Below are 24322 nucleotides of genomic sequence, written 5' to 3'. Positions count from 1 at the left end.
ATCATGGCGCCATGGCCGATGGCATTAGTTATGGCATATGTTGTGTGCTTTCCTAACAATAACTTGCAAATTCATTTCAATGGTTTGACGATTTCGAGCCGGAACCATTACTCCCTTTAAACTATGTTTTTTTTCTGTGAATTTATGTATTTATAAAAAGTTTTGGCGAAGATGCTCATTTGAGGTAGTCCCTGAGTCACAAAGTATTGCGACACTGTAATTCAGGATGTCTGCTTGTCCCTTGAATTCTGGCTTAACTGACTCATTCAAGTGGCTTTAGTTCTTTCCAAATGTTTTCTCCTCAGCTGTCACCATGGTACCAGTCCATATGTCTTCCTGTCCTGGAGTTTCCTTTCACAGCCTGGATTGCACGTTACAGTCTGATTCGTGAACTTGTAGTTCCCAGGTTCCTATTAATATAGGTTACATGGTCTAGGATCACAGGAACATTTTCTGTTCCACGTGGAAAATATTGCAGTGTTGCTGGCCGTTTCACACCACATAGTTAAAATGAAAGTGTAATGGTCTGTCTTTACGAAATCCGTATTCTGGTTAGTGTGACAGGAATTGGTGTGGATTTTAGAAGAGGGACTGAGGTGAATGACCTTTGTGCATGCTTCTGTTTGCTCCCTTAGAATGTCTGGTGAGGGTTTACCGTTTCCTACCAGTTGGTGGATGGCTTTAGATTCTGTAACAGAAGGGCGTGGCTTCCAGTTAGTTGTTGGATGAAAATATGACTGGCCAACTGCACAAGCCATGGGGCCCAATGGACTGTCACACATGCCAAGCACAGTGAGCTTGTGTATCTCCTAGGGGACGCAAAACTGGCAGATGCCTTTCACAGCCCATTGAAGGTGTTTTGATCATCTGCAGTCGCTGGGAGCATAGCCTATCTGTGATACAGTTCACGTTGTTCAATTGAAAGCACCCTACATCAGGCGCTGTACGTCTTGGCCCAACACCGAAATCCTGATGTAGTGTACTAGCAACACTATGGGAGGAGACTTCCAAGAAACATGACAAGTTCCGAATCTTTCCCAGGTAGGGAACTGGCGTATCTAAGGATGCCTCCATAGTGGGATGAATCCTCTCCTGATCCCACTACTAAGGAGAGTAGGTGAATGCCCAAGCTGTAGAGAGACAGTGGCCCCTGCCTCAGTGAACTCTGCATCAAAGTACGCAGCAGGCCCAGGAGACTGAGCCAGCGCTTTGTTCCCATGTCTCTCTCCCAGAATCTGCAGCCCTACAAACTGGAGCAGAGCCTTAAAGCAGCAACCATTGCTGGCATCATCGAAGATGCAGGCCTTTCCCAAGTAAACTTCGACAGGTGCATAGAATTAGAGCTGTTGGGACCAGGACTCACCTCACAGAGGAGACAGAGGAAGGGTTCAACACCACTTCAGACACCTTGCCAACACCTTGACAGCTGTTCCTTTCAATATAAAGAGGTGACTGCTTTTATTTCTAAATTTGGAGGACAATTGTCTATCAGGGTGGTGGATGTATTACCCTCCGACACCCTGATGGACTGTACTTAGTCCGTCAAACTTTCAAATCATGAAACATGTACATGGAGCCTAAGCTAACACTAGAAATGAAAATGCCTGCGGAGAATAAACGAATGCCTACCAGAGCGTACCTCCCAAAGAATGGAGAATAGCCATTGAAAATAAAAACAGCCCTATTGCATAATCCCAGACACTGACACAGCCCTCTGACCTCTAAATCCGTGACCACCTCGTGTCCCTGAAACATTGACTGCTAAAACAAGCATTTGCAATGCAATAGGTCTCGCATTTACGAAAGTTTGAACTATTGGCAATGTAAATGACAATGCCTTTCATTAATGTGTTGTTTTTAAAACAGATAACTAAAAGGCATTGTTATTTACAATGCCAATAGCTTAAACTCTTGCAAATGCAATACCTATCGCTATTTGAAAAATAGTGCTCAGAGGCTGTAATTAAACAACACTTGTAACAGGGGGTGTCACCATGGGAGGTTACAAAATGAGACATGAACCAAGTGGCTGCACCTGTGACCTGAGGATGGCCTAATCCATTAGTAAGTGTATGCTCTTTGTGAAAACCCCCCTGAAAGTTCTTTCCCACCAGAAGTCAGAACATAGAGTGGAAAGCGGGTGCGTACACGCACTGACGTAGATTGTTCAAGTCCATCCTGCTGCACACTATTTTCCTTTTTTCCATGTGCACCAGTAACTACTGTGTCCATGAAGCTGCTGGGACCAATGCCACCACACACTCTAGCGTCCCTGTAGCCTGAGAGTTCCCCTCACTAGTTCCAAGTTCTCCTGTCTTCCTGCATGGAGAACCGGAACAGTCCTTCCCTGGTTCACCCTGGCACCCTCCATTGTGGACTGCAGTAGATTTACAAAGCAGCTTTATGCCTCATAATGACGACCTTCAAACAAGAACACATCTCTCCTGTTCTCATAGGTATGCATGTTCTTCCAGTAGCTATGGAAGTACATTTTAAACCCTCAGTCTAGCCTGAAACGACTTTCCCCTCCTGTGCTCCACACTGTAGCTCTGCACGAGTTGCCAATAGAGAGTTTGATGTTAACATAGACTCCTGCAGGACAGACTCTGGGTCCTCCCGCTGGTGGGAGAAGAAGCATGGCTTTGTACTCCATGCTGAATTGTGTAGGTCTCTACCTTTACTGATCCAGGCCATCAATGCATTAATGATCAGTAAAAATGTCAAAATCAGGCTTTTCAATCAATCATTGTGACACACGGTGTGCCATTTGAATCTATTTGTTTTTTGGGGCATAAACCTACTTGGGGGAATATTCGTGCTCTGGAACACAATCTTCCTTCCTTCATTGATAGCCACATATGGAAATAATGTCTCAATTTCGTAATGCATTTATTGACCTTTTAAAGTTTACATGATGTACATATTGTCACTGAGGGTGTCCTATGCAATGCCATGCAAAAGGAAATACATAAAGGGATGTTGTGTTTTGACATGTATGCTCTGGCCGCTGATGTCCTGCGCATGTCATTTGTGTTGCCATTAATAACCGGTGTATTGCTAGGTAAGGTTTCCAAGCTCATGTATTGGGTTTCATTTCTCCTTGTGGTTGACCGTAACTTGATCCTTCAAAGCGGGAAGAAGGTCCAGGTTTATTTTTAAATATAGGATTGTCCTTACCATCTCGGGCGATTGTCTACAATTTCAAGGGAAAGCAGCTATTGGGCACTTTCTTTCTTGTTGTTATTTCATGTTGTATTCACCTTACAACGCAATACTGGTTTTACTGTTGTGTTTGCTACTCAATGCAGAAATTACTGAGGCAATGCATGCAGTAATGCAGGACTTGACACCGTGCAACACACTGAAATATGTAAAAGGGGATTTTTTAAGTTAAGGAGTTGACCATGTTGTGTGCTTGGAGCCAATCAGTTTAAATGGGTCGGGCACTTTATATGTCTTTGCTTCTCTCTTCCCCTGCTTCTGCCAACAAGATAAAATGTACCCATTGAAGTTCTGAAGCAGGTTGTCTTAGTATTGCTGGTGATGCTAAAAATGTTTTCCCAAAAGTACAAATGCTTCTTAGGCGATACTTTGTCACAGTATTTTGCTCTATAACATGCCATGTAATTTCTATTTAGATATGAAATAAAAAAAATCTTAATGTGCCAGATTACGACTCTGCTAATGTTAAGGGGAAAGTGTTTTATTTGCCCAATGGATGTTTTTGCAATCAATTTAGCTATATGTTTTGTGGTAGAACCTTGAGATTTTCCAGAGACATTATAGTTTTAATTTCAAAAATATATTTTCAAGGTTAGCTTCATAAATATATAATCTTTTCTCTGCATTTGATGAGTGGTTCATTAAACTGCTTCTTTGTGACTTATTGATTGTAACACATCCAGCATTGCTTATAATTTGAGTCATGCATGGGCGAATCTCATCTCGGAAGGGACCATGTACTAAAGCACAAACACGAGTAAGTAAATAATAGGATAAATAGAACCCTAACAATTCCATCAAAAACTTCAATCAAAAGTAATTTTTACATTTTGGGGGAGCCAAAAAGTGATTTCCCACACCTCGATTGCGCCCTGTTCACCCTTGTTGGTGAGGTGGCAAAATAAATCTAAGGTGTACAAATCTATTTTTTGCAAAACCTCATACAGATTCATGAAAGAGTCAACCATCAAAAACACTTTTCATATGGACTCATATCTAAAGTTACAATTGTTGACTCTGACATTTCAATTTTGAAAAAAATCTCCACGACTGGGTCCAGTAGACTTGATGGTTGCTTATTTCCATGTCCCCGTTCTGCATTCCCTCAGGCACTTCCTACGGTTCAAGATGGGTCAAAAACACTTTCAATTTACCATGCTCCCCTTTGGCCTCACAAGCGCCCCTCGAGCGTTCACAAAATAGATGGTGGTGGATGCAGCGCATCTTCATAGATCAGGAATTCCAGTCTTACCCTTTCCCTTGATAATTTGCTGCTGAAGGAAGGCTTGCCTTAGTTGGTCCTAGAACATTTCCAGACAACATCGAACCTCCTTACATTTTTGGGGTTCCTGATCAGTGTGGAAAAGTCACACATTAGTCCATCACAAGGCTCGCTTTTGAGTCTTTCCTCCAGACCAGTGAGTCTATGGCATTGGCGCTTTGATCTCAATGTTTCAACTTCCGGCCTGGATCTCGGTACAGATGACTCATAGGGTCTTGGTCCACTGGCCTCCTGCATCCTGCTTGATGACCATGACATGGCATGTTTGGGCTCTGCAGTGGAGTCTGAAGTCTCAGTAGGTTCAGCACCACTGGAACTTTTCAGATTTCCCTGGAGTGTCGCCGGAAACTGCAAATGATCTGCAGTGGTGGTTGCTGGGCCTCATTTTGACCAGTGGCCGACCTCTCTCCCTGCTCCACCCAGCACTGACTAATCACAAATGCATCACTGCGGGGTTTGGGAGGTCACTTGAGAGGAATGGACATCAGAGGACTCTGGTCTCCTGCAGAGGCTCGCTTTCTGCTGAAGTTGCGAGCCGTTCACTTGCCATTGAAAGGCCTTCCTGGCTGGTCCAAGTACTCACAAAAACACCCCTGCCATGTGATATTGCAACAAGCAGGACAGAGTGAGGTCCTTGCCAGTTTGTGGAGAGACTTTGCACCTCTGAACCTAGCTAAACCATCAGGGCATCTTTCTGATCGTACACCACCTTGCAGTATCTTTCAATGCTAGAGTGGACAAATTCAGCCAGTGACATCTATCATATAATGAATGGCAATTCCATTCAGAGGGGGTGCAGGACTCTGTCTTTGCAGCTGCCAGAAACACACAATGTCAGAGTTTTTGCGCGTTGGAGTTTCCGATGCGGCTGTCTCTCAGAGACTCATTCAGCCTAGAGTAGAGCACAGGACTTATATATGCATTTCTGCCACTGCCTCTCCTGCCCCAAGTTCTGAAGAAGATCAAGAGTGTCAGGCCTCACTCTTCCTTGCGGCTCTGGATTGAGCCAGGAGAGTGTGGTACTCAGAACCTTTAGACGTGAGCATCTGTCCTCTGATTCAGATGGCACTTTGGGAGGGTCTTCTGTCGCAAACGCAGAGCAGGGCGTCACTCCCAGACCTGTGCAATCTACACCTCCATGCGTGGAGATGATGGAGGAGCAGCAGCAGTTAACTACTTTGGCTCCCCCTCTCAAAGTATTAGATGTCATCTTGTTGGCCAGGCGACTTCCACAAAATCCATTTACTTAGGATTCTGGGACAAGTTTGTGGCTTTCTGTATCATACTATTTGTTTTGTCTTTGGCCAAGCAAGGTCTTGCAGTGGGAACTTTTACAGGTTATTTGTCAGCCCTTTCAGCTCTTTCTTCGTTTGCCGAACCAACCATCTTTATTTAAATCCCTAATTGTGATGCACTTTGTTAAGAGTTTGGTCCACATGTTTCCCCAAAACCTTTTGTGTGCCTCAGTTCGACTTCAAATTGGTCATCACTTTCGAGATCTGCACACCCTTTGAGCCACTACACAGTTGCCAAATATGTCTGTTGACACTGAAGATGGTCTTCCACATTCAAACACATCAGCGTGTCGCATGAGTCAGCTTCAAACTCTTTCAGTTCAGTCACCTTACACCCCTTTATTTCCGTATAAATTGGTGCCAAACCTTTCTTTTGAATGTTATAACATCTTTTCACATCAACCAATCCATCACTCTTCTGGCGTTCTTTGTACCACCTCATCTCTTAAAAGAGGAAGAGAGTCTCCATTGTCTGGATCCCAAAACAGCGCTCAACTTTTACAACAATCGTTCCAGAGTCCACCAAGTGGACAATCAGTTCTGTTTGGGGTTGCCTTGTGCAAAGGAAGTCCAAGCAATCCAGATGTATAGTCCTCTGTATTAAGATCTGCTGTGCAATTGTGAAGAAGCAGCCTCCAAAGGGGTTGAAGACCCATTTCACCAGGCCCAAGGCTGCTACCATTTTGTAAGCATGCCACATGCCTGTCCTGGATATTTGTCAGGCTGCAACATGGGCATATAAGCACATGTTCACCAAGGGCATCCAAGTCCAACGGGAAGGGAATTTTGGTCATTCGGTCCTTCAGAATTTTTTTTGTCTGAGCAATTCCACAGGGCAACCACTGTGGGAAGTACTGAATTGGTATCTATTCACAAGGTGAGAAATCTGTGGTTAGAAGAATCCATCAGAATAACAAATTACTTGCCTTCGGTAATGCTCTTTCTGGTCAATACTCTATTTAACTGCAGAATACTCTCTGCCCTCCCATGCCCCTTTCTGTGGAATGGTCTCTTTTCCACCTAAAAATGTCCCAATATCAGTGATCTGCTCACTAGTGAAATTAATTAGCATTGTGCTCCCTGTACCAGAGTGTGGACAATGCTTAGTAAGAAACTGATGTCAGCACGCATGGGTGCCACCTGTTTATGACCACAGCCGTCAATTCTAGGTTGGGGCGGAGTCGATGCGGCGCCGCTCAACTCCATCTACCAGAGCACAGCGACTATGCTGATCTAAATTATTTGTTTTGTGCTGTAGTAAAATTCAACATCAAAGGCAATCTAAAAACTGCTTTTTACCATTACATTACAATATCAGGCAAGAATACTTCATTGGCCTTTGTCAGCAGACATCCAATAGATAGCAAGCCTATCGGGGACACACAGGTGGGAGAACGTCATTAAGAAGATGATAGACCTCTAAGGAAGCACTAAAAGCATTGAGAGGCAGGGAAGACAAAAAGTGGAGAGCTTTGCAGTAAACACTAGTGTTATTTTACAGGGATCTTAAATTCATATTGCCTATCTGCATAAATTGGTTGTGTTTTAAAAAGTTTATCTTTTAAAGAAAAAAATAGAACGGTGGTCTGCATAATTCCTCTATGGAATTTCTCAGCCAATAACATAAGAACGGACTAGTATGTGCAATAATATCATATGAAATTCTGAAGAGTCATAAATGTATACTTACTTTCAATATTTAGATTGACATTTTAAGTATATCACTAGCAGTGTTGTAAATGGGTGGTGAAGTGTGTTTGGTCTATATCCATATTAGTTCTATGCATCATCATGCCTTTTCTTGTTTATTTCAGGCTGCTGATCTGGTGATTAATTTGGCTACCTGTTCAAGGGAGAAACCAGATCCAAACAAGTTGGTGTTTGGAACAGTTTTTACCGATCACATGTTGGCCATAGAATGGTCTTCGGCACGTGGATGGGAGAAGCCAGAAATCAAACCACTCCAAAACCTCTCACTGCATCCTGCATCTTCCGCTCTTCATTATGCCATAGAGGTAAAATCAGAAGAGATGCACAAGAGAGAACCTTGCCACTGTGGTGGCTGGTGTCAGGGCAGAGTGGGGGTGCGGGGCAGATTACAGACCATATGAAAAAATAAATAACTTACCCTTAGCCAGCCATATCGCACTTTTTTGCTCCTCTGCAGACAGGCTCCCAGAATCCCCTGCGACCAATCCTGACGATGCTCTCAGCAGCATGAGAGCATCGTTAGAATGGGCGTAGTGCCCTAGTTTTGGGCTCGCAGGGAGACTGGAAGTCTGTGCCTGCTGTAGCCAACCTGGCAACGCAGCTCGGGTTGGAGACACCTTCAGTGTGTATGCCGGTTTGGCCGTCCTGAGACGACCGGCCAAACCAACATGCGCACTGAAGGCAATGCATATCACTCCTCCTCAGTGCCTGTCATCCCCACTGGCCCGCCCCCAAGACTCGGCAAACTTAGAAGAACAATAAAACAACAATAAAAAGGGTTTAAAACCCGTTTTGTTATCATTTTATTCTTTAAGTGTTTGAGAGTGCTGGCTGGGGTGGGTGACTCTCCTCCGCCATGGCGGAGAAGCCGACGCTGCCTTGCCATCTTCCATCACTGGTTTGCGTTGCAGTGTTTTGTTTACCATTTGTCCATATTTGTTGCAATGACCAAGTGCAGTTTCTTATGCATAGAACAGCTGTTATCTTTTGGATTGCAGTCATTTCAAATAGACTTTTTGTTTTCACAACAATGTACCATAAATTGAACAAAGAAACATAACCCCTATTGTCTTACATTTCTGCACGTTAGAAGGACAATATTGCTATAAAATCGGCATACCGTTTTATATTGATCCAAAGCGTAGCTTTTTTGTAGTCCAATCCAAGACATATTTGCTAAATTGTTGAGAAAATGAATATAGCAATTTATCCACACACTGAACTCCTATTAAGGAAAACAGACTTCATATCTGTATATATCCTGATTTACCATTTGGTAATATTCATTGAGTCTGGACAGTGCAAAAAACATAGCGTGTTATATTTTTTTGCTGCATAGATGCTACAAGATTGTCAGAAGGTTCAGTACATTAGGCAGCGCAGTTGTAAGAGCAAACAGCTCCTTTTTTTGGCAGCATAATGCTGAGTTAGAAGGCTCAGAGATATATATGCACCTTTTTTCTGTGATTTATTGGCATGATTACTTTCACATATTATGAATCAACATTTTTCATAACCCAGATTTTTTATTTTTTTCCTTAGAGATCTGGGAGTATATTTTCGTTCACCTTTTCCGAAATACACTGTATAGGAATTGATACCACTGTTTAGTCTTGAGAGATTTCTACTTGGATTCCGTTAGAGGTCTTTCTAGGTATCATTTTTAAGTAACATTTTTCTTAATATCCATATTAATTTTACTACTTCCATAAGCAATTCCTGTCTAACTCACAGTCCCTTCTTCTATAATTGTTCTAAGCCTATGAATCTCGCCTGTATTCTTTTCCTGAAGAAGGAAAGGTTACGTTAGTGAGGGTTTCCGCAACAGATTCATAAGCAGCCTTTCATTAATCTAGTACATGGGAGGCAAGCGATATACATGTGAGGGGGACAGCCGCGTCTCGTGCAGGTAAGAGCGGTGGGACTGGGTTGGGGGTGGGGGGGGGGGGGGAATTCGACCGACGACCACAAGGGTAAAATTAAATAATTAATGAATGTTCCCTCGGCGTTGTCTTTCGAAACACCCCCACCCACCCGACCCCACAGTGCTTACCTGCCTGAGGGGGAGCACGTAAATTGCAGCCTTCAGTGCAATGTGGGTTTGTGAAAAGTCTACTGACCTTCAGAAAGGTCAGTAAACATAGAGGCCTTTACTCAACGAGCTGTTTCACGTATATTGTTTTAAAAAACTTATGTCTTTCTTCAAAAAGGGAAGGAGAGTTCAAAATATTTTTACCTTTTACACGTGCTAAGGCTTTTCCATCTCCACTCATAACCTCATAACTCTAGACCATATCAGGGTTGTCAAGACCTTCCTCACCTAGTGCCATGTATCTACATAAAATGGATTTTTTAAGCCAGGAAAAGTGGGCGTGTGTTGGAGAACTGTTGTTACAGGAAGGCAAATGTTCTTGATCATTACTTCAGCTGATATTTACAATTTCAGTACACAGACATTGGAAAGTGCTGAATGAAGTTCTGATGTTTATATTCTTAAAATGAGTTCAGACTTCTTGCTATAAGAAATGTATGTTGTTTATTGTATCAATCATTACTGCATGCAAAACTGTGCACATCTATTGATGGTTTTAGCACTTAATGCCAGCCTGCTCCTTTGAAGGAGGGTTAAACTGATTTGCACAAAGTTTCTACCTTCTGTAATGCCACACATGAATGAAAAATAGTGACCCTAGGTTTCTCCAATGATAACGAAGCAGTAGCTGAAGAAAGTATATTCATGGTATGTTGTTGCACCAAAGTGGTCCTGGGTTGGGTGATTTCTGAAAGAGGTCCACCATTTTGAATGAGTTCCTCCTTTCAGGCTTATGACCGTCCGTATGGACCTCAGAGTGTAACAAGGGTGTATTTTGTCAAGCATGCTTTTGCATAACTGAGAGAGAGTTGGGCAGGTGTGTTTTTAGGGCGTGGTGTATCATCCTCCAGTTGATGAGTGCTCTCTTTCAGAGATGTTAAGGTTGTGAGGAGGCGCCAAAAAACCATTAACAAATGGCTATTTCCACTAACTAAACCCATCTCATACAGATCAGCTACCTAGTGCCTACGTATGATGAACCCTGTTGGTTGCTACAAATCTGCACATAAAGAACCATGATTACTAGAACATTTTTCATCTATTTTTTTAAATATGTTTATTAGTTTTTAACACACCTAAGTGTACAGATAAATGAGCAATACTGTAATAAGTAGAACATACCATTCCCATATATAGTCAGTGCTCATACGTGTATACATTCATATCACTCACATTTGATTTTCCACATCTTAATAGTGTACACCATTGCTATAGGCATACTGCTCCTCACAGTACATTACATCAGGTCATCCTTGTACAGTATATATATATTTTCTGATAAATCACAGAACATATCATAAACTACAACTAAACAGTTGAACCATTCGGGTCTAAGAGGCTGTCTAGTCTCTTAATTTCCAATTAGGAAGCCAGGCCGAAAACCTCTGCCATACAAACAGTAACGTAGTGACATATGCCGTTCCAGGGCCCACTCCAGGGTCTTCTGGCCCGCCAACAATTGGTGAATCATTTTCTCCATCTTGTTTCAGATGGCGGTCAGGCTGCCTGCATTGGGAGGGAGGGGGACAAGCCAAACCGAGACCCATTTTGTGTGTGAAAAAGGCCGCTTTATTGAAACAGGTGCATATTACAAAATAACCAACTGGCAACTGCCTTACAAAACTAAAGCCTCGCTATATATCAAATAGCTGACCCCTGATCCCCCCCCTGCCCCTACGATCCCCTCAAAAGTTCCCCCACCCTGGCATTAACATAACAACAACAACATTACACAGTATTGCAGTTAAAACTTTTTCCCCCAATGACACCCTGTTCCCTACCTGCCCTCCTGCAACTGTAACTAACAAGCGTCTATCCTGAAACTTAGACTACCTGCCTACCCTATTCCTGCCCCTGCTCACAAACTTCCAATACTTAACGAAAAACCTGTGCCAACCCTGGCCAACTTTTCAAAACCCCGCCACCCAGGAAAAAGGGGGCGACGGCCACTACTGCCTAGCCCCCGTTTTTCTGCCCCCCCTGTCCTATAGGCCTCTTACTCTTTAGGGTGGCTCTGAACATTTAACGTTCTGGCTAACGCCTCCCTAATATTCCAACAAATAAAGGTCCTTAACAAGTGGGCCCTGTCTCCTCCCAAAAATTCCACTGCATCAAAACGAATGTCACTGTGTAAAATTCTACCAAAACTCAATTCCCTGCAAAAACGAGACATCTCTGTATTAAGCTTCTTCCTGGCTCTGTCCACTGCTCCCGGCGGGGCACAACGTAGTCCATATCACAAAACATCCTGACCACTGTTGTTTAATAAGTGCTAAGTCCCTCTTCATGTGTGTCCTCAGGACTATGCCCCTCTCTTTACACAAATTGTTTCCGCCCAAATGTGCGACCAAAATGTCCGGACACCGACCCCCAACTAGCAGACCGTTAGGACACGGAATCTGCTCCTTCCAAAACATGCTCCCTTTTCCTTTCCATAACACTTTAAACAGTTTATTATTAAAACCAAGATTCTGTCCGAAATAACTTTCTCGTGCTTGTACGTACGCCCACTTCACAAAGGAGTGTCCCACAACCCAGATGGACATTTCCAATGAAAGGGGGCCAGCCACTGAACCTGAAACGAGAAACATTAAGTGAACTTATGCATTGTAACAACCGTGCTAAATTCCTTATCCCTGCTGCGCAAGTATCGCTTATAACAATCTGAGGATCACCTCCCCAAGCGCATGATATCACCCAGTCCCCACCCTCCATTGCTTGCCTCAGATGCTACCCCAATCCGAAATAGTGTGTCCCCAATACCTGCACTGTGTATGCCCAATTCCCTCAGTGCCTTCCTCAGCACCGCTAACAGTTGGAAGGCTGTAACTCTTTTCCCATTCGCATGCACAAAAACTGACTCCCCAATATTCTTGGATGCTGCTCGCCAGTGAAGCCCCCATCTATAAGGGCAAGTAAGCTTAGGCAATGGAGCCTGCAACAACACCCGTTTCCCCTTGCCCTTCTGATCCCTTTTGGACTTTTTTAACCATATATGTATACCTGCATTGCGCAAGACTACATCTTCCCACCCGATCCCCCAACCCCTTGTGTCCCCTAACAGCTCAAACATTCTAAATGCACCAAAAAAATCCACCATCAATGTGGAAAACAGGCATGACTCGAAGGCGTCCGTGCAAATCCTAGGCAAAATCTGTATTACGCTGCTGAGCAACTGCCATGACAAGGGTCTCTTGACCGTATTCAGCTGGCCACGCTCCCTGGTCCACCTTTCTAGCATCCTTGAGCCCAATTCACCCGCTGAAGGCATGTAACCCATGAATGCAATTCCCGCTAATTTCCTTGCAATTGACACCCTGGGTAAGCATTTTCCAATCATATCCAGGATAAACTGAATCATATCGTCCCTTCACTGTAACTCATTCGAGCGCCGCTGGGCACCTGACCGAAGCGGTACAAAAGGGGGTGGTGATGGATGGAGCATCAGAACCAATCAAACACTCACACCCAGTCAACAGATCTGGGTTTGATCCATCACCGTTCTTTAGCCCACTCTGCCACCCCAGTTCAGACATGGCCATATGCAAATCAGTCTGACCCTGTGCCTCATGGAAACAGTCCAGCCCGACCTGCCAAGCCATGCCTTCCCTGGACCGGAAACAAGCTTCCTAGGACAGGTTTCTGGCATTTCAGCCGTCTTCAGCCAGGCTTGCTTGAATCCAGTGGCAAAGTGAGCAAGGGACTCACGTCTGAGCATACCCTGCCAGCAAAACTCCTTCCATGCTAGATTATAGGCTACCCTAGTAGACTTAACCAGTGATCCTACCACCAGTTGTAGCATCTTGTGTTGCCTATGTACCACAACTGCTGTGGCATGGGCATCGGGGTCCTGTTGGCATCCTTGGCCAACCCACAGAATCTCCCCCCCCCAGCGAACCCAACAAAGCATTTGCTATGTCATTGTCCACACCTGGGACGTGCAGTGCTCCAAACGCTATATCATGACTCAAACAACCTAGGACAAAACCCTCAGCAACTGTAACACTTGTTCGTCCCTTGCTGACTGACGGTTCACAATCTCTACAACCGCCCTATTATCAACTCTAAAAGTCACCTTCATATGGGCAAGCTGACTACCCCATAGTGTCACTGCCACAACTAAGGAGAAGAACTCCAGAAATGCAATGGACCTACCCCTTCCTTCCATTCTGTCAGCCACAGCTTGGCACACCACTTTCCCTGCCAGTAGAGGCCAAAACCTTTGCTACCTGCAGCATATGAAAATATCTGCACATCCCAAATGAGATCCCCCTCCCGTGCCAGTGGAATGCCATTGAAAGTTTGCAGAAAAACTTGTCACATTCTCAAATCTTCTTTTACGCCTACAGAGAAAGGCCCATGATGATGAGGCAATCTTTTCCCCGCTAATGCCCTCACTAGTCTCCTGAAAAAGGTTCTCCCTACTCTCACTACCCTACATGCAAAAATGAGATGCCCTACCAAGGTCTGTATCTCTTTGACCATTACTTTTACCAGTGCCAGCATGGCGTTAAGCAATTGCAGCATTTTATCCCTTTTATCATCTGGCAACCGGACTTGCATTTTTCTGGAGTCAATCCAATTCCAAGAAAGACAGTGCCGTGTTGGGGCCCATCATCTTTTCTGGTGCCAATGGCACTCCCAACTCCTCCGTCAGCTCTTTGAAATTTTCCAGGGCCTCTTGGCACTCGGTGGAACAAGAGGTTCCAACAAAGAAAAAAACGTCCAAGTAATGGGTCACTAACATGCGCCCTGTCCTTTTTAAAAACAACCACTGCAGAAAGATGCTAAAACACTCAACCAGTGCGCATGACATAGAACAGCCCATCGGTAATGCCTTGTCCACGTTCCATTTACCATTCAAATGGATACACAGAAGATCCCAATCATCTGAATGGACTGTAAGCAACGAGAAAGCCGATTTTATGACGCATTTTGCCATTTCTGCCATTGCGCCCACCGTCACTACCAGTGACATGGTCACGTCAATAGACGAGTATAAAACAGTAACTTCCTTTTCATCAAGAAAATCATTCACTGAGCACACTTCTGGCCATGATAAATGCTGAATAAGCCTGAATTGACGGGTTCTTTCTTGGGCACCACCCCAATTGGTAACACAATCAAGTTGTTCAGAGGCCAAACTGGGAAAGGGCCCGCCATTCTCTTTCCTCACCTCTTTGTCTAATTTCTCTAGCCCAACCTGTGAATGTTCTTTGCTGACTTCAAATTTTCTGACCAAAGCCTGTGTCTAGGCGCTGCATACCTCAAATGAAAACCCCACTTTGAATTTTTCCCTTAGTTCTTCTGCAGCCTTCTGGCCGTCATAACTCTGTAAGGCTGCCTCCAATTCATCTGCCTTAACAGGCGTATGAGCATTTTGTCCCACAAAACCCTTAGCTCCCATTGACCCCGAAAAATGCTGCTACTGCTGCCCCCCTGTGTTGCCCCCCCACTGCTACTGCTGCCCCCTTGCTGAAAACCCTACCCCCAAAACAGTTGACCAAGGTATGTTTCCCCTCTGAATTTTGAGTGCTCATGGCAAAATCTGCAAAATTTGCGCGTGCACAGCCCTTTATTGAAATCCCAGCAGGCCCCCCATACCCCTGGAAGCCCCAATCGTGTGCTGCCATAATCAGTGTCAAGTTCCCCCCATTTTTGCCTCAGTATCCCAGGCCTCACGGGCCCTGAATTCCTCATCGAACTATGCCCATGCATAACACCCCCTGTGCTCTGCACTTTGCAAATGACCTCCACATACTTGAATAGTGCTACGCAGCGTTCCGGGAATTTCTCCCAGTAAACACTAACATAAATCAAGAAAGATAGTGTGCAGTTCTCTATGGTCAGAGGAACCCTTGGCCACATAGCCAGCTCGCATTGCTCTTCTTTAGACCTTTTTTATGCGCGCACTTCCCTGTGCAATAATTTCAGCATTTCAATGTATTCACCTTTCCGTATGCTCTCTTTAGTCGCCAGCATCAAATGTGCCCCTAATGGCAGAGTCACTCCCATATAAGGGAGTCTCTTAATCTACTCTTTACTTTCAAGCTTATCTTTATTATCTCTGCTGGTTTCTTCCCTTATCAGATTTCTCTGTGTCTTTGCTAATCACTGGCTTGGCCGGATCCTTCTTACCTTCCTCCTCGGTACCCACGCCTATGTCTAAAACATATTTGCCCTTGCGCAACCTACCATCTCCCCCCCTGAAATCCCCTCTCCTCCCGTCCCCATGGAGACCATTACCAGCCCCTCCCTCTTTCCATATGTTTTACCTGGCTCTAAGGAGGGTACCCATGTTGCTGTGTTGCTGCAGTCCGCCTTACCAGTGGCCCCGTGGTCGATCCCAACTTGGTTGGCCTTGCCGTAGGCTCTGACTCTCCTCTGGAAACCTGAAAAACACTCTGAGAGGCATTACTCTTATCCCCCCACCCCATCTAAATCATCTCTAAGCACGCCTTCCTCAAGGCTCTCCTCATCGAAATCTAACTCCGCGCGACCCCACATGGGGCCCCTCATGGGCCCATAACTCCGCGCCTCTGGGGGCGCCGACCGCACCCTCCGGTACACCGCTGAGTCCTTTGACTGCGTTCTCCTGCTGGTTTTCCATCCTGCAGACCGCTGAGGTCCGTCAGGTGTTGGGGCCAGCGAGACCGCTCGGGCCTACATGTACTGGCCGCTCCGGGATCCCCCGATGGTAACGGGTACGCCGCGCGAGGCTCCACCCTCCCTTCTCCTTGGCAGCAATAAGCCACACCCAGCTCTGCCAAGTCTGCACCCGGACGTGAGTCCTCGCCCTGCAATATAATTATTGGTCTGGTGTGCCGGGCTTCTGATACTCATCCCCTGTCTTCCTTCTCATTTTCCTATTTAAGCCCAGTCTTCTCTGCCCACTGACGCCCTACCTTAAAGAAATCACCTACTTCCCTGTCACTCAAACCCCCCACCCTCCCCTCACTCCATTCCAGCCCAGCCATGTCTAACCCTGTCCTGTCCTGGTCAAGACCTATCCCCCGAGCCCCCCCACCAAGCTTTCTGCTGCCCCTGCCTTCGCCCCCTTGCCCCTTCTTCTCAAATTTAAACCTTTGCCCTCCAAACCAACTGGCCCTCCCTGTGCAAGATATGCATCCACTTGACCCACTCTATTAATGGCCCTCACCTCCTGATTCCATGAGGTGAAAATATCTAGCCCTTCCCAGGCATTGCTACCGCCCGGCCATCTCCCAATCCCCCGGGATCCCCTCCTCTTCCCCCCAACATCCATTTGAGCCCTGGCCTTGCCCAAACTCCCTCTATCTTCCTCCCCTCTCCACTCCCCAAACCCAAGTTCCCCTTCTAAATCCCTCTGGCCCTCACCATGCCTAACCCAACTGGGTATACCCCCTCCACCTCCCAAACCTCAAAATCGCCCTTGCACACTCTCGCCGGAGCCTCGAAATGCGCACAAGGCTCTGGCGCATCTGGGGAGAAGGGGCCACACTCCGGGCCTTAGAGCGGCCCCTAAATCTCACCGCTTTTCTTCTCGCTCGCCTAGGGGACGTGTAGGCCAAGACGTCGGCCGCAACCCCCCACAGAAGCACGCCCAGGAGGGCGAGAATGCTCCGCAGCTGAAGGGATCAATACATCAAAGGCAGCTTGCCTCGCTCAGCAGGCGCACCACCTCCAAGACCGTATAATCCCGCATAACTATGCCTAACTCGCTAAACACAGCTAATTAAACAGAAAACTATTACTAGCTACCCGGTCCCCAAAACCTAAAATGGTGGCTAGCAAATCCCCTCATAGGAATATATAAGCATAGGGGTACTTGGGCTATAATTGGGCTACAATTGAGCTACACCCCGAAAAAGCCCAAAACCACAAAATGGCCGATCCGGCCAGCCCAGACCCCTCCCAAACTACCCGGGAGGCAGACCTCACTACGTTCGGCTGCCCCCCAAGCCTCTCTTCTCCACCACTTGTGAGGTAGGGGTTCCTCGGGTGATGTAAAAAACTTCAGAGACTTTAGGCTTCTGTTATGCTCTGAGTTATTGGTGACAATTACGCACATATAGATGAGGGAAGTGACAGAAGGTCTCAGGTCCTCCTTAGGGCAGAGCGTCTTTCCACCATATCCAATGCTCAGTCTGTTCCGACGTCCGCCGGTTTCCCTTGGTGCAACAAACAGAAAGAGCAGGTAAGTAAGAGCGTGGTTCGCACAGAAGCCATGAACCATGCACCACATGACTTATAGTAGGGAATTGCAGGTGAAATAATTGAACCCATATCACCTCCGTTTGATCTCATAACCTAACCAAACGGTCAATTTGTTTGTTGTAGACATGAAGTGCTAACAAGCCCTTGCAAAACAGATTCTGAAGCTAGGACACATTCCACCTGGTTTCAGTGAGGCCCCCGCTATGGCGACTTCCCTCCCACTTTTGCACGCTCTACCCCGGCTCTCAAATGGTTACGAACCTGTGAGAGCCACACACCTCCAGAAGTGTGGCTGGCATGAGCGTCCAATCATCAGCATCTCACCTCTTCGGCGATGGGATCCTCAGCTCCAACAGGCTCCTTTGGGACATCCACATCGATGGGGAAGGGGGTACCGGTCTCTGCACCGGGTCTGCAGCCTCTTGGTCTCTCCTCCTCAATGGCGGTTCTCATGTCTTCTCACAAAGCATCCAGCTTCTTGCTTCTAGAGAGTTGCATGAAGCCTACCTCTTCCTCGCCCTCCATTTTTGCTTCCTGCTTGCTCTCGGCTAATCCAGATGGCCACGCCCCCTGCCCAAAGGAGAAGGCATTTTTAAAGGGGCAAGGGTCTAGATATACGAAAGAACCATTTTGTGATTCTTTAATTGCGAATCCTTTTGATTCACAATAAGGAAATCCAAAAATGGGATGTACGTTGGCAGGGCGGCACTAAATAGAGAATCCCAATTTACGATTACCTATTTTGTTGCAATTTGCGAATGCAGTCGCAAATTGTGAATGCGGTCGCAAATTGTGACTAGATTGAAAAAAAATGAATTTTTTGCTTTCTGGGTCATGGCAAGGACCCCAGCCACATGAAGTGCCACCCAGTAGAAGCCAGGAGAGCAATCACAGTTTAGAGGTGAGAACTGCTACACAGCACTAGTGAGCTGAGGAGTGCTAAAAGCATTACATTTTTGCACAAAAATGTCAAGCCAACTGCCACAGAAGGAGGCATGCGCAAGGAAGGGCAAACTGAAGTTCTCTGAAAAAGAACTGGAGATACTGACAGAGGAGTGCTGCAACAACCATGAGCAGCTGTTTGGTAATTCTTCCATAACTGTGTCTGAGATCCAGAAACACAAGGTCTGGAAGGACATGCAGCTGAAAATAAATGCTATTGGTGCTGCACAGCACTCGATCGAAGAAATAAGGAAGAGATGGTACGACCCCCGGTCTTGAACTAAAGAACATGTGGCCAACCACCTGAGTGAGTCCCGAGCAACAGAAGGTGGTCCAGCAACCATACTGCCACCTACGACACTTGAGGCAACGATGCAGACAACCCTGGATCGAGAGGCAGTCATTGGATTTGGCAGCCTTGATACATGAGCAGCTGCACCATCACTAGATAAGTGTTCCCCTGTGTCACTGTATGGTAAATGCATGTGATCCTAAAACTGAGACAGGCAAATCAGTATGGCACCATTACACAGCAAAAGTAGCCCTCATGGTGCATCATGGGACTTGTAGTCAAATAATTACAAGGCCCACTCAGTGACAAACATTTATACTAAAAATTGTGTACAACTTAAATGGATCCCTAAAAAATGAAATTAATTGCATGTCTATTATTCTAATAGATGCACCTGATGAAGAAATAGAATGCCCAACTGGTGAGGGAGGCAAACAGGTCCAAATGGGAGAAGGAGCCGTATTGGGGAATAGCGTTCTCACGCCACCTCATGCCCACTCCAGCAGTGTGTGATCCTCCCCATACACACAATTATGTGAGGAAGAGGAGGCCATCCAGTTGACCAACACAAACCCGCCACGAGTTATCAGCCCACAACACCAGCATACTGCAGTGGGTGCCTGTAGGCACCGTGATAGAACTTGTGCATGCGCCTTCTTTCTCCCAGCCAAGTGCACAACAGTAAGAGATGTTTGGTGGTTTCGAGGCATCCATGCTCCATATTCAGCACCTGCAGCACAAGCAAATAAAAGTGGTGAACCTTAAATTTAATAAAATTCAGCATGCTATGTCACTGGGATTCAATACAGTGGCCACTAAAATAGACAGGCTAACCGGTGTCATTGAGAAACTATGCACACAGTTGGCAGAGCACAGTAGCAGCCGGAGGTACAGAGGCAAGAGCAATGATGTGCATATGGCTGCTTTAACAAGGACCACTGGACATCTTGCACATGCCACCTCAGCCTTATCCGAGCGCACTGTGACACTACAGGCCGAAATGGGGCACTTTAGTGGGAATGTGGCAAGAGGCCTTGGCCAGATTACCACTGCAGTGGAGGCCATACAGAGAGCGTAACTAGTAAATGGGGGTGTTTAATGCCAACCTGATAGTGAGGTTAGGCTGAGTGTCAGCAGCTTCTCTGCCACTAATGTCCGAGTGCTGCGACACAGTATTAGCCTCACTCCTGCACCTCCACATGATATCGCCTCCTATACTCGACGCACACAAATGAAAGATTGAAGGATAGGGATCCTGGAGGGTCATTTTCTGTTTAATGTCAGGTTAGTGATGTAACCAACTAACATGTTGAGGTACATTGCATATGTTGCTGTGCAAAACTGATTATTTTGAAACAGTTTTCTGATATCTGACGATAAAGGTTTGTTCACATGCATCATTCAAACTATTGTATAGGCATTTTCATTCATCATGTTGGTATGACCTTGACTGACCTTGCAAAGTAATGTGTGGCAATATGGTCCCTGCACATCCTCCCCTCCACTCCTCTACTCTCCTCTGTTGGCAGCTGATCTGGGGCTCTGCGTTGTTCATCATCAGAATCAGACACGGCAATGTGTAGGCCTCTGCTGCAGGAAATGTTGTGTAGTATGGCACATGTCTCTACCATCTTATAGGCAATCTCTAGTGCATATTGCAGGGCACCCCCACTTTTGGATTATAGAAGGCCAAATGTGTGCTCTATCACAGTTCTGGTGCGACAATGTGCTGTGCTCTGTCTCCTCTCATTGTGGATGGTGGCAGAGAGGTAGGCTGTGATGATGCATGGGCATAGGGCGTACACACTGTCACCTGAAAGATATACATTTGTCTGAGGCAACATTCTTATTGTGTGTATTGTGCCACTACATAATCGTTTGAACATGTATTTTCAATACCTAATATATATCCACCATCAAACTCCCCATTTTCAAGTCGTTGGTAAATGCCGCTGTGCCTAAACATGTAGGAATCATGGGTGCTTCCAGGAAATGTTTACACTATGTCAGTGATTATGCCTTGGGCATTTCATACAACCTGAATGTTTGGGGAATGTATATTTTTCTGGTTCCTATATAGATATTCAATATGAGATAGTGGACATATGGCTACATGTGTCCCAACTATGCACCCTGTGACATGGGTGAAATTGGCCAGCCTGTAAAAATTCATTTTTGTACTTTGTATTTCCTGCGCATTCCGAGGCAGGTATATGTAGCGGTGGATGTAGATTAGCATGGCATCTAGGAATCTCATAAAGAAACACGAAAGTGGACTTAGAGACACCCGTCCTGTAACACCTATCGCATCCTAGTAACTTTCACTGGCTAATAAGTGTAATGAGCGCAACACCTCCACATGAGTGGGGATGGAATTGCTGTGCAGAATACTGCTTTCTAAATGTGGCCTTAACAGCTCAATGATATCCAGGATGACTGTAGTAATCAGCCTGTACTGGTCATATATTTCCTCATCTGTTTTCTGCAAAAGGGTCAGCCTGGCACAAAAAATCCTTTCTTGTCTCCGCTTCATCCTGTGCTGCACGACCAGCATCCGCATTCTCCTTGCTATCAGGTACAGGGCAGCCATTGTAGACAACCATGATGAACCTTCTTTTAAAGTTTGCACCCATTTACCACCTGGTTTGAATTGGTGGTAAATTGCTATTGTGACTGCCTTATACATTCAGTTAGCGAGTCAGTATTAGCTTGCTATTTGGAGGTCGCAATGTTTTCGCAATTTATGAGTTAGCGAATGGGTTTCGTGCATAGCGTACTTCCAATTTTGCATTCGCTAACCCGTTTGCGACCAATTTGAGTCTCGCAAATCGTACGTACATCTGGCCCCAGGTCTGTAACATACAGTGTCTGGCTGTATACTGCACACATTGAGAGTTCTTTCGTTCCGGGAGAAAGGGACCAAGGCATAACCCCTGGGAATTCCTCAGCCTCCTGACAGAAACATAGGCACTGTTGCGGTGACAAACGATTAGTCTCAACTAGAGCGCCCAGCGACTTCATCAAGGAGGCCTCATAGAGGTCTCCCATCGTAAGCAGTCCCACCTCCATCCAGCCCTCCAACTAGGCCGCCGAGAAAAGGTTGTGGGATCCCGGTGGGGCTGGCCCATCAGCAGGAGCTTACAGTTTGCTGTCCCTCTTGCAACACACACAACACCACCAATAGCGGAGAGCCAGGGATAATAAAAGGCTATCCTTCCCTCTTTTCAGTGTCCCTGATTTAGCTCCTCTCCAAGTTGTGCTAATTTCAGCACAGTTGATCCGTCCAGCTGCTTGGTAATCCACTGCAGTTGAGCAGCAGGATAGTAGTTCTCGAAATCTGGCACCTCTAGCCCTCCCTGTAAGATGGGTCTCTAAGTACATGCATGGACACCCTATTATGCCCCCCAATCCTTATTAGCTCCAGGAGGAGCGAGTCCAGTTGTCTAAACCAATTAGCCAGGATCCACGCTGGGAGAATGGTGAAGTAATAAAGTGCCTGGGGCAACATGATCATTTTGGTGAGTGTTATCTGTGCCATAAGAGAACATTTCAACGTCCGCCAAAAGGCCACACACCCACATTGGGAGTGCAGCTCAGGGCCCAGGTTACCCTCTCAGATGTCTTAAAGCTTATGATAAATCTGTATCCCCAGATACCGGAAGGTATGGGGGGCCCACCTGATACCATGTCTCAGTGATGGAGGTCTCAAAATGTAATCCGATCTCAGGGGGAAGATGCAGGTCCGGAGACCCTGCCAAGCTTCTGCAGCAGACGCAACATGTATTGGACAACAGTCTCAATGTTTGCAACATATACCAGCAACTCGTCAGCATATAAGGAGATACTATGTTCAGTCTCATCAAGTGCGATGCCCCAACCCTGGTCCCTCTCTTTACACAATGCCGCTAGGGGCATAATGGCCAGTGCAATCAGAAGTGGAGACAGCGGGAATCCCTGCCCGGTAAACCTGGTGTACCCCGTGGGAGCCCGAGACACAATGACTCGTCTGTACTCTGGCAGTAGGATTAATGTAGATCAAGCCCACCCACTGCACCCAGGTGATTCCCAGCCCCGTTTTAAGCATGTTTTTCTCCATATATGACCAGTCGACTGTGTCTCCAAGTGGATTGGCACGAGCGTCGCCTGCCCCTCACTCGGTAAAGACTGGGAGTGCAGTATCACATACAGGCAACATGGGTTTAGAGAAGTATTGTGCTGCAGTATAAATCTGCACTAGTCTGAGTAAACCAACACTTTCATATGTGGAAGCAATTGTGTCGCTAGGATCTTACTCAAGATCTTAAAGTCCATCTTCAATATGAACAACGGCCTATAAGCCTTGGTAGGTGACCCCGTGACTTTGTCTTAGGGAAAGGAATCACCATTGCATCTCTGGTGGAAGCCGGCAGTTCTCACTTCTACCGGGCCACGGCATAAACTGCAGCCATCCTCGGCACCAGAACTCCTCCGTGAGGCTATCTTTCCTCGTGCCATGTCAAGTATGGCACATGTAATCTCCTGGGGTGTGATTGAGGCTCCTTGTTCCTTCCCTTCCTTCTCCTGAGTCTGTACAATCTCAAGGGACGTAGGAAGGCTCAGGTGGCCTTCATCGAACTCTCAGCCTGCCTCCTGTACAGTGTCATATAATAATCCCAGAAGGTGTCATTAATATCCGACTTTGAGTACACCATATCTCCCCCAGACACACTTTGGTAATTAGGGATCCCCAACCTTCCTGCTTCACTAACCATGCCAGCAACCGCCCTGCCTTAGCCTCACTCTCATGTGCCAGGGCAATATACTCCTTGTACCCATGGCACTAAAGCTTCTCTAAGAGGACGCTGTTCTGCTCGCTGGCCTCCTCAAGCCTTGCCACCATCCCCTGGTCAAGACCCATCCGATTGTCTAGTTGCTGAATGTTGCCTTCTAGTTTGACCAGATCTTGTTCAAGGTTTCTTTTGATGCCCACCTTGGCACCCAAACAGTGTCTCCACACCACCACTTTAAAGGCCTCCCACTCCACGAGACAGTCCGATACCTTTCCCTGGTTGCAATTGAAATAGCTCGATATGGCCTCCCGGAGGCTGTCTCGGTAAGTAGGGTCTTCCAGTGCACTGGGACTCAAACGCCACAGTGGGACTGCCAGTCTGTCCTCCTCTAGGCATAGCCGCATCAATAGTGGGTTATCATCTGATATAGTACGGCAGAGGTGCTTCGTGTGTTGGACGAATGGACACAGTTGGCTGATGCAGAGGAATCTATCTAACCTGACATGCAGTGTATATAGGGAG

The 24322-nt window shown here is 46.2% G+C and overlaps 1 protein-coding gene across 2 annotated transcripts in view; it reads left to right on the top strand.

The window, feature by feature from the left end:
* BCAT1 (branched chain amino acid transaminase 1) overlaps positions 1-24322 on the top strand; it is a 410432-nt gene that overhangs the window by 153743 nt on the left and 232367 nt on the right. For both annotated transcript variants that reach the window (XM_085652755.1, XM_085652754.1), the window contains exon 3: positions 7614-7814. In XM_085652755.1, the coding sequence (XP_085508881.1) occupies positions 7614-7814 (201 nt within the window). The remainder of the gene's footprint in view (positions 1-7613; positions 7815-24322) is intronic.

Source organism: Triturus cristatus, chromosome 4_1, assembly GCF_964204655.1.
Source record: "Triturus cristatus chromosome 4_1, aTriCri1.1, whole genome shotgun sequence".
In the NCBI taxonomy this organism is placed as follows: domain Eukaryota; kingdom Metazoa; phylum Chordata; class Amphibia; order Caudata; family Salamandridae; genus Triturus; species Triturus cristatus.
This window is presented reverse-complemented; position numbering and strand designations above follow the sequence as displayed.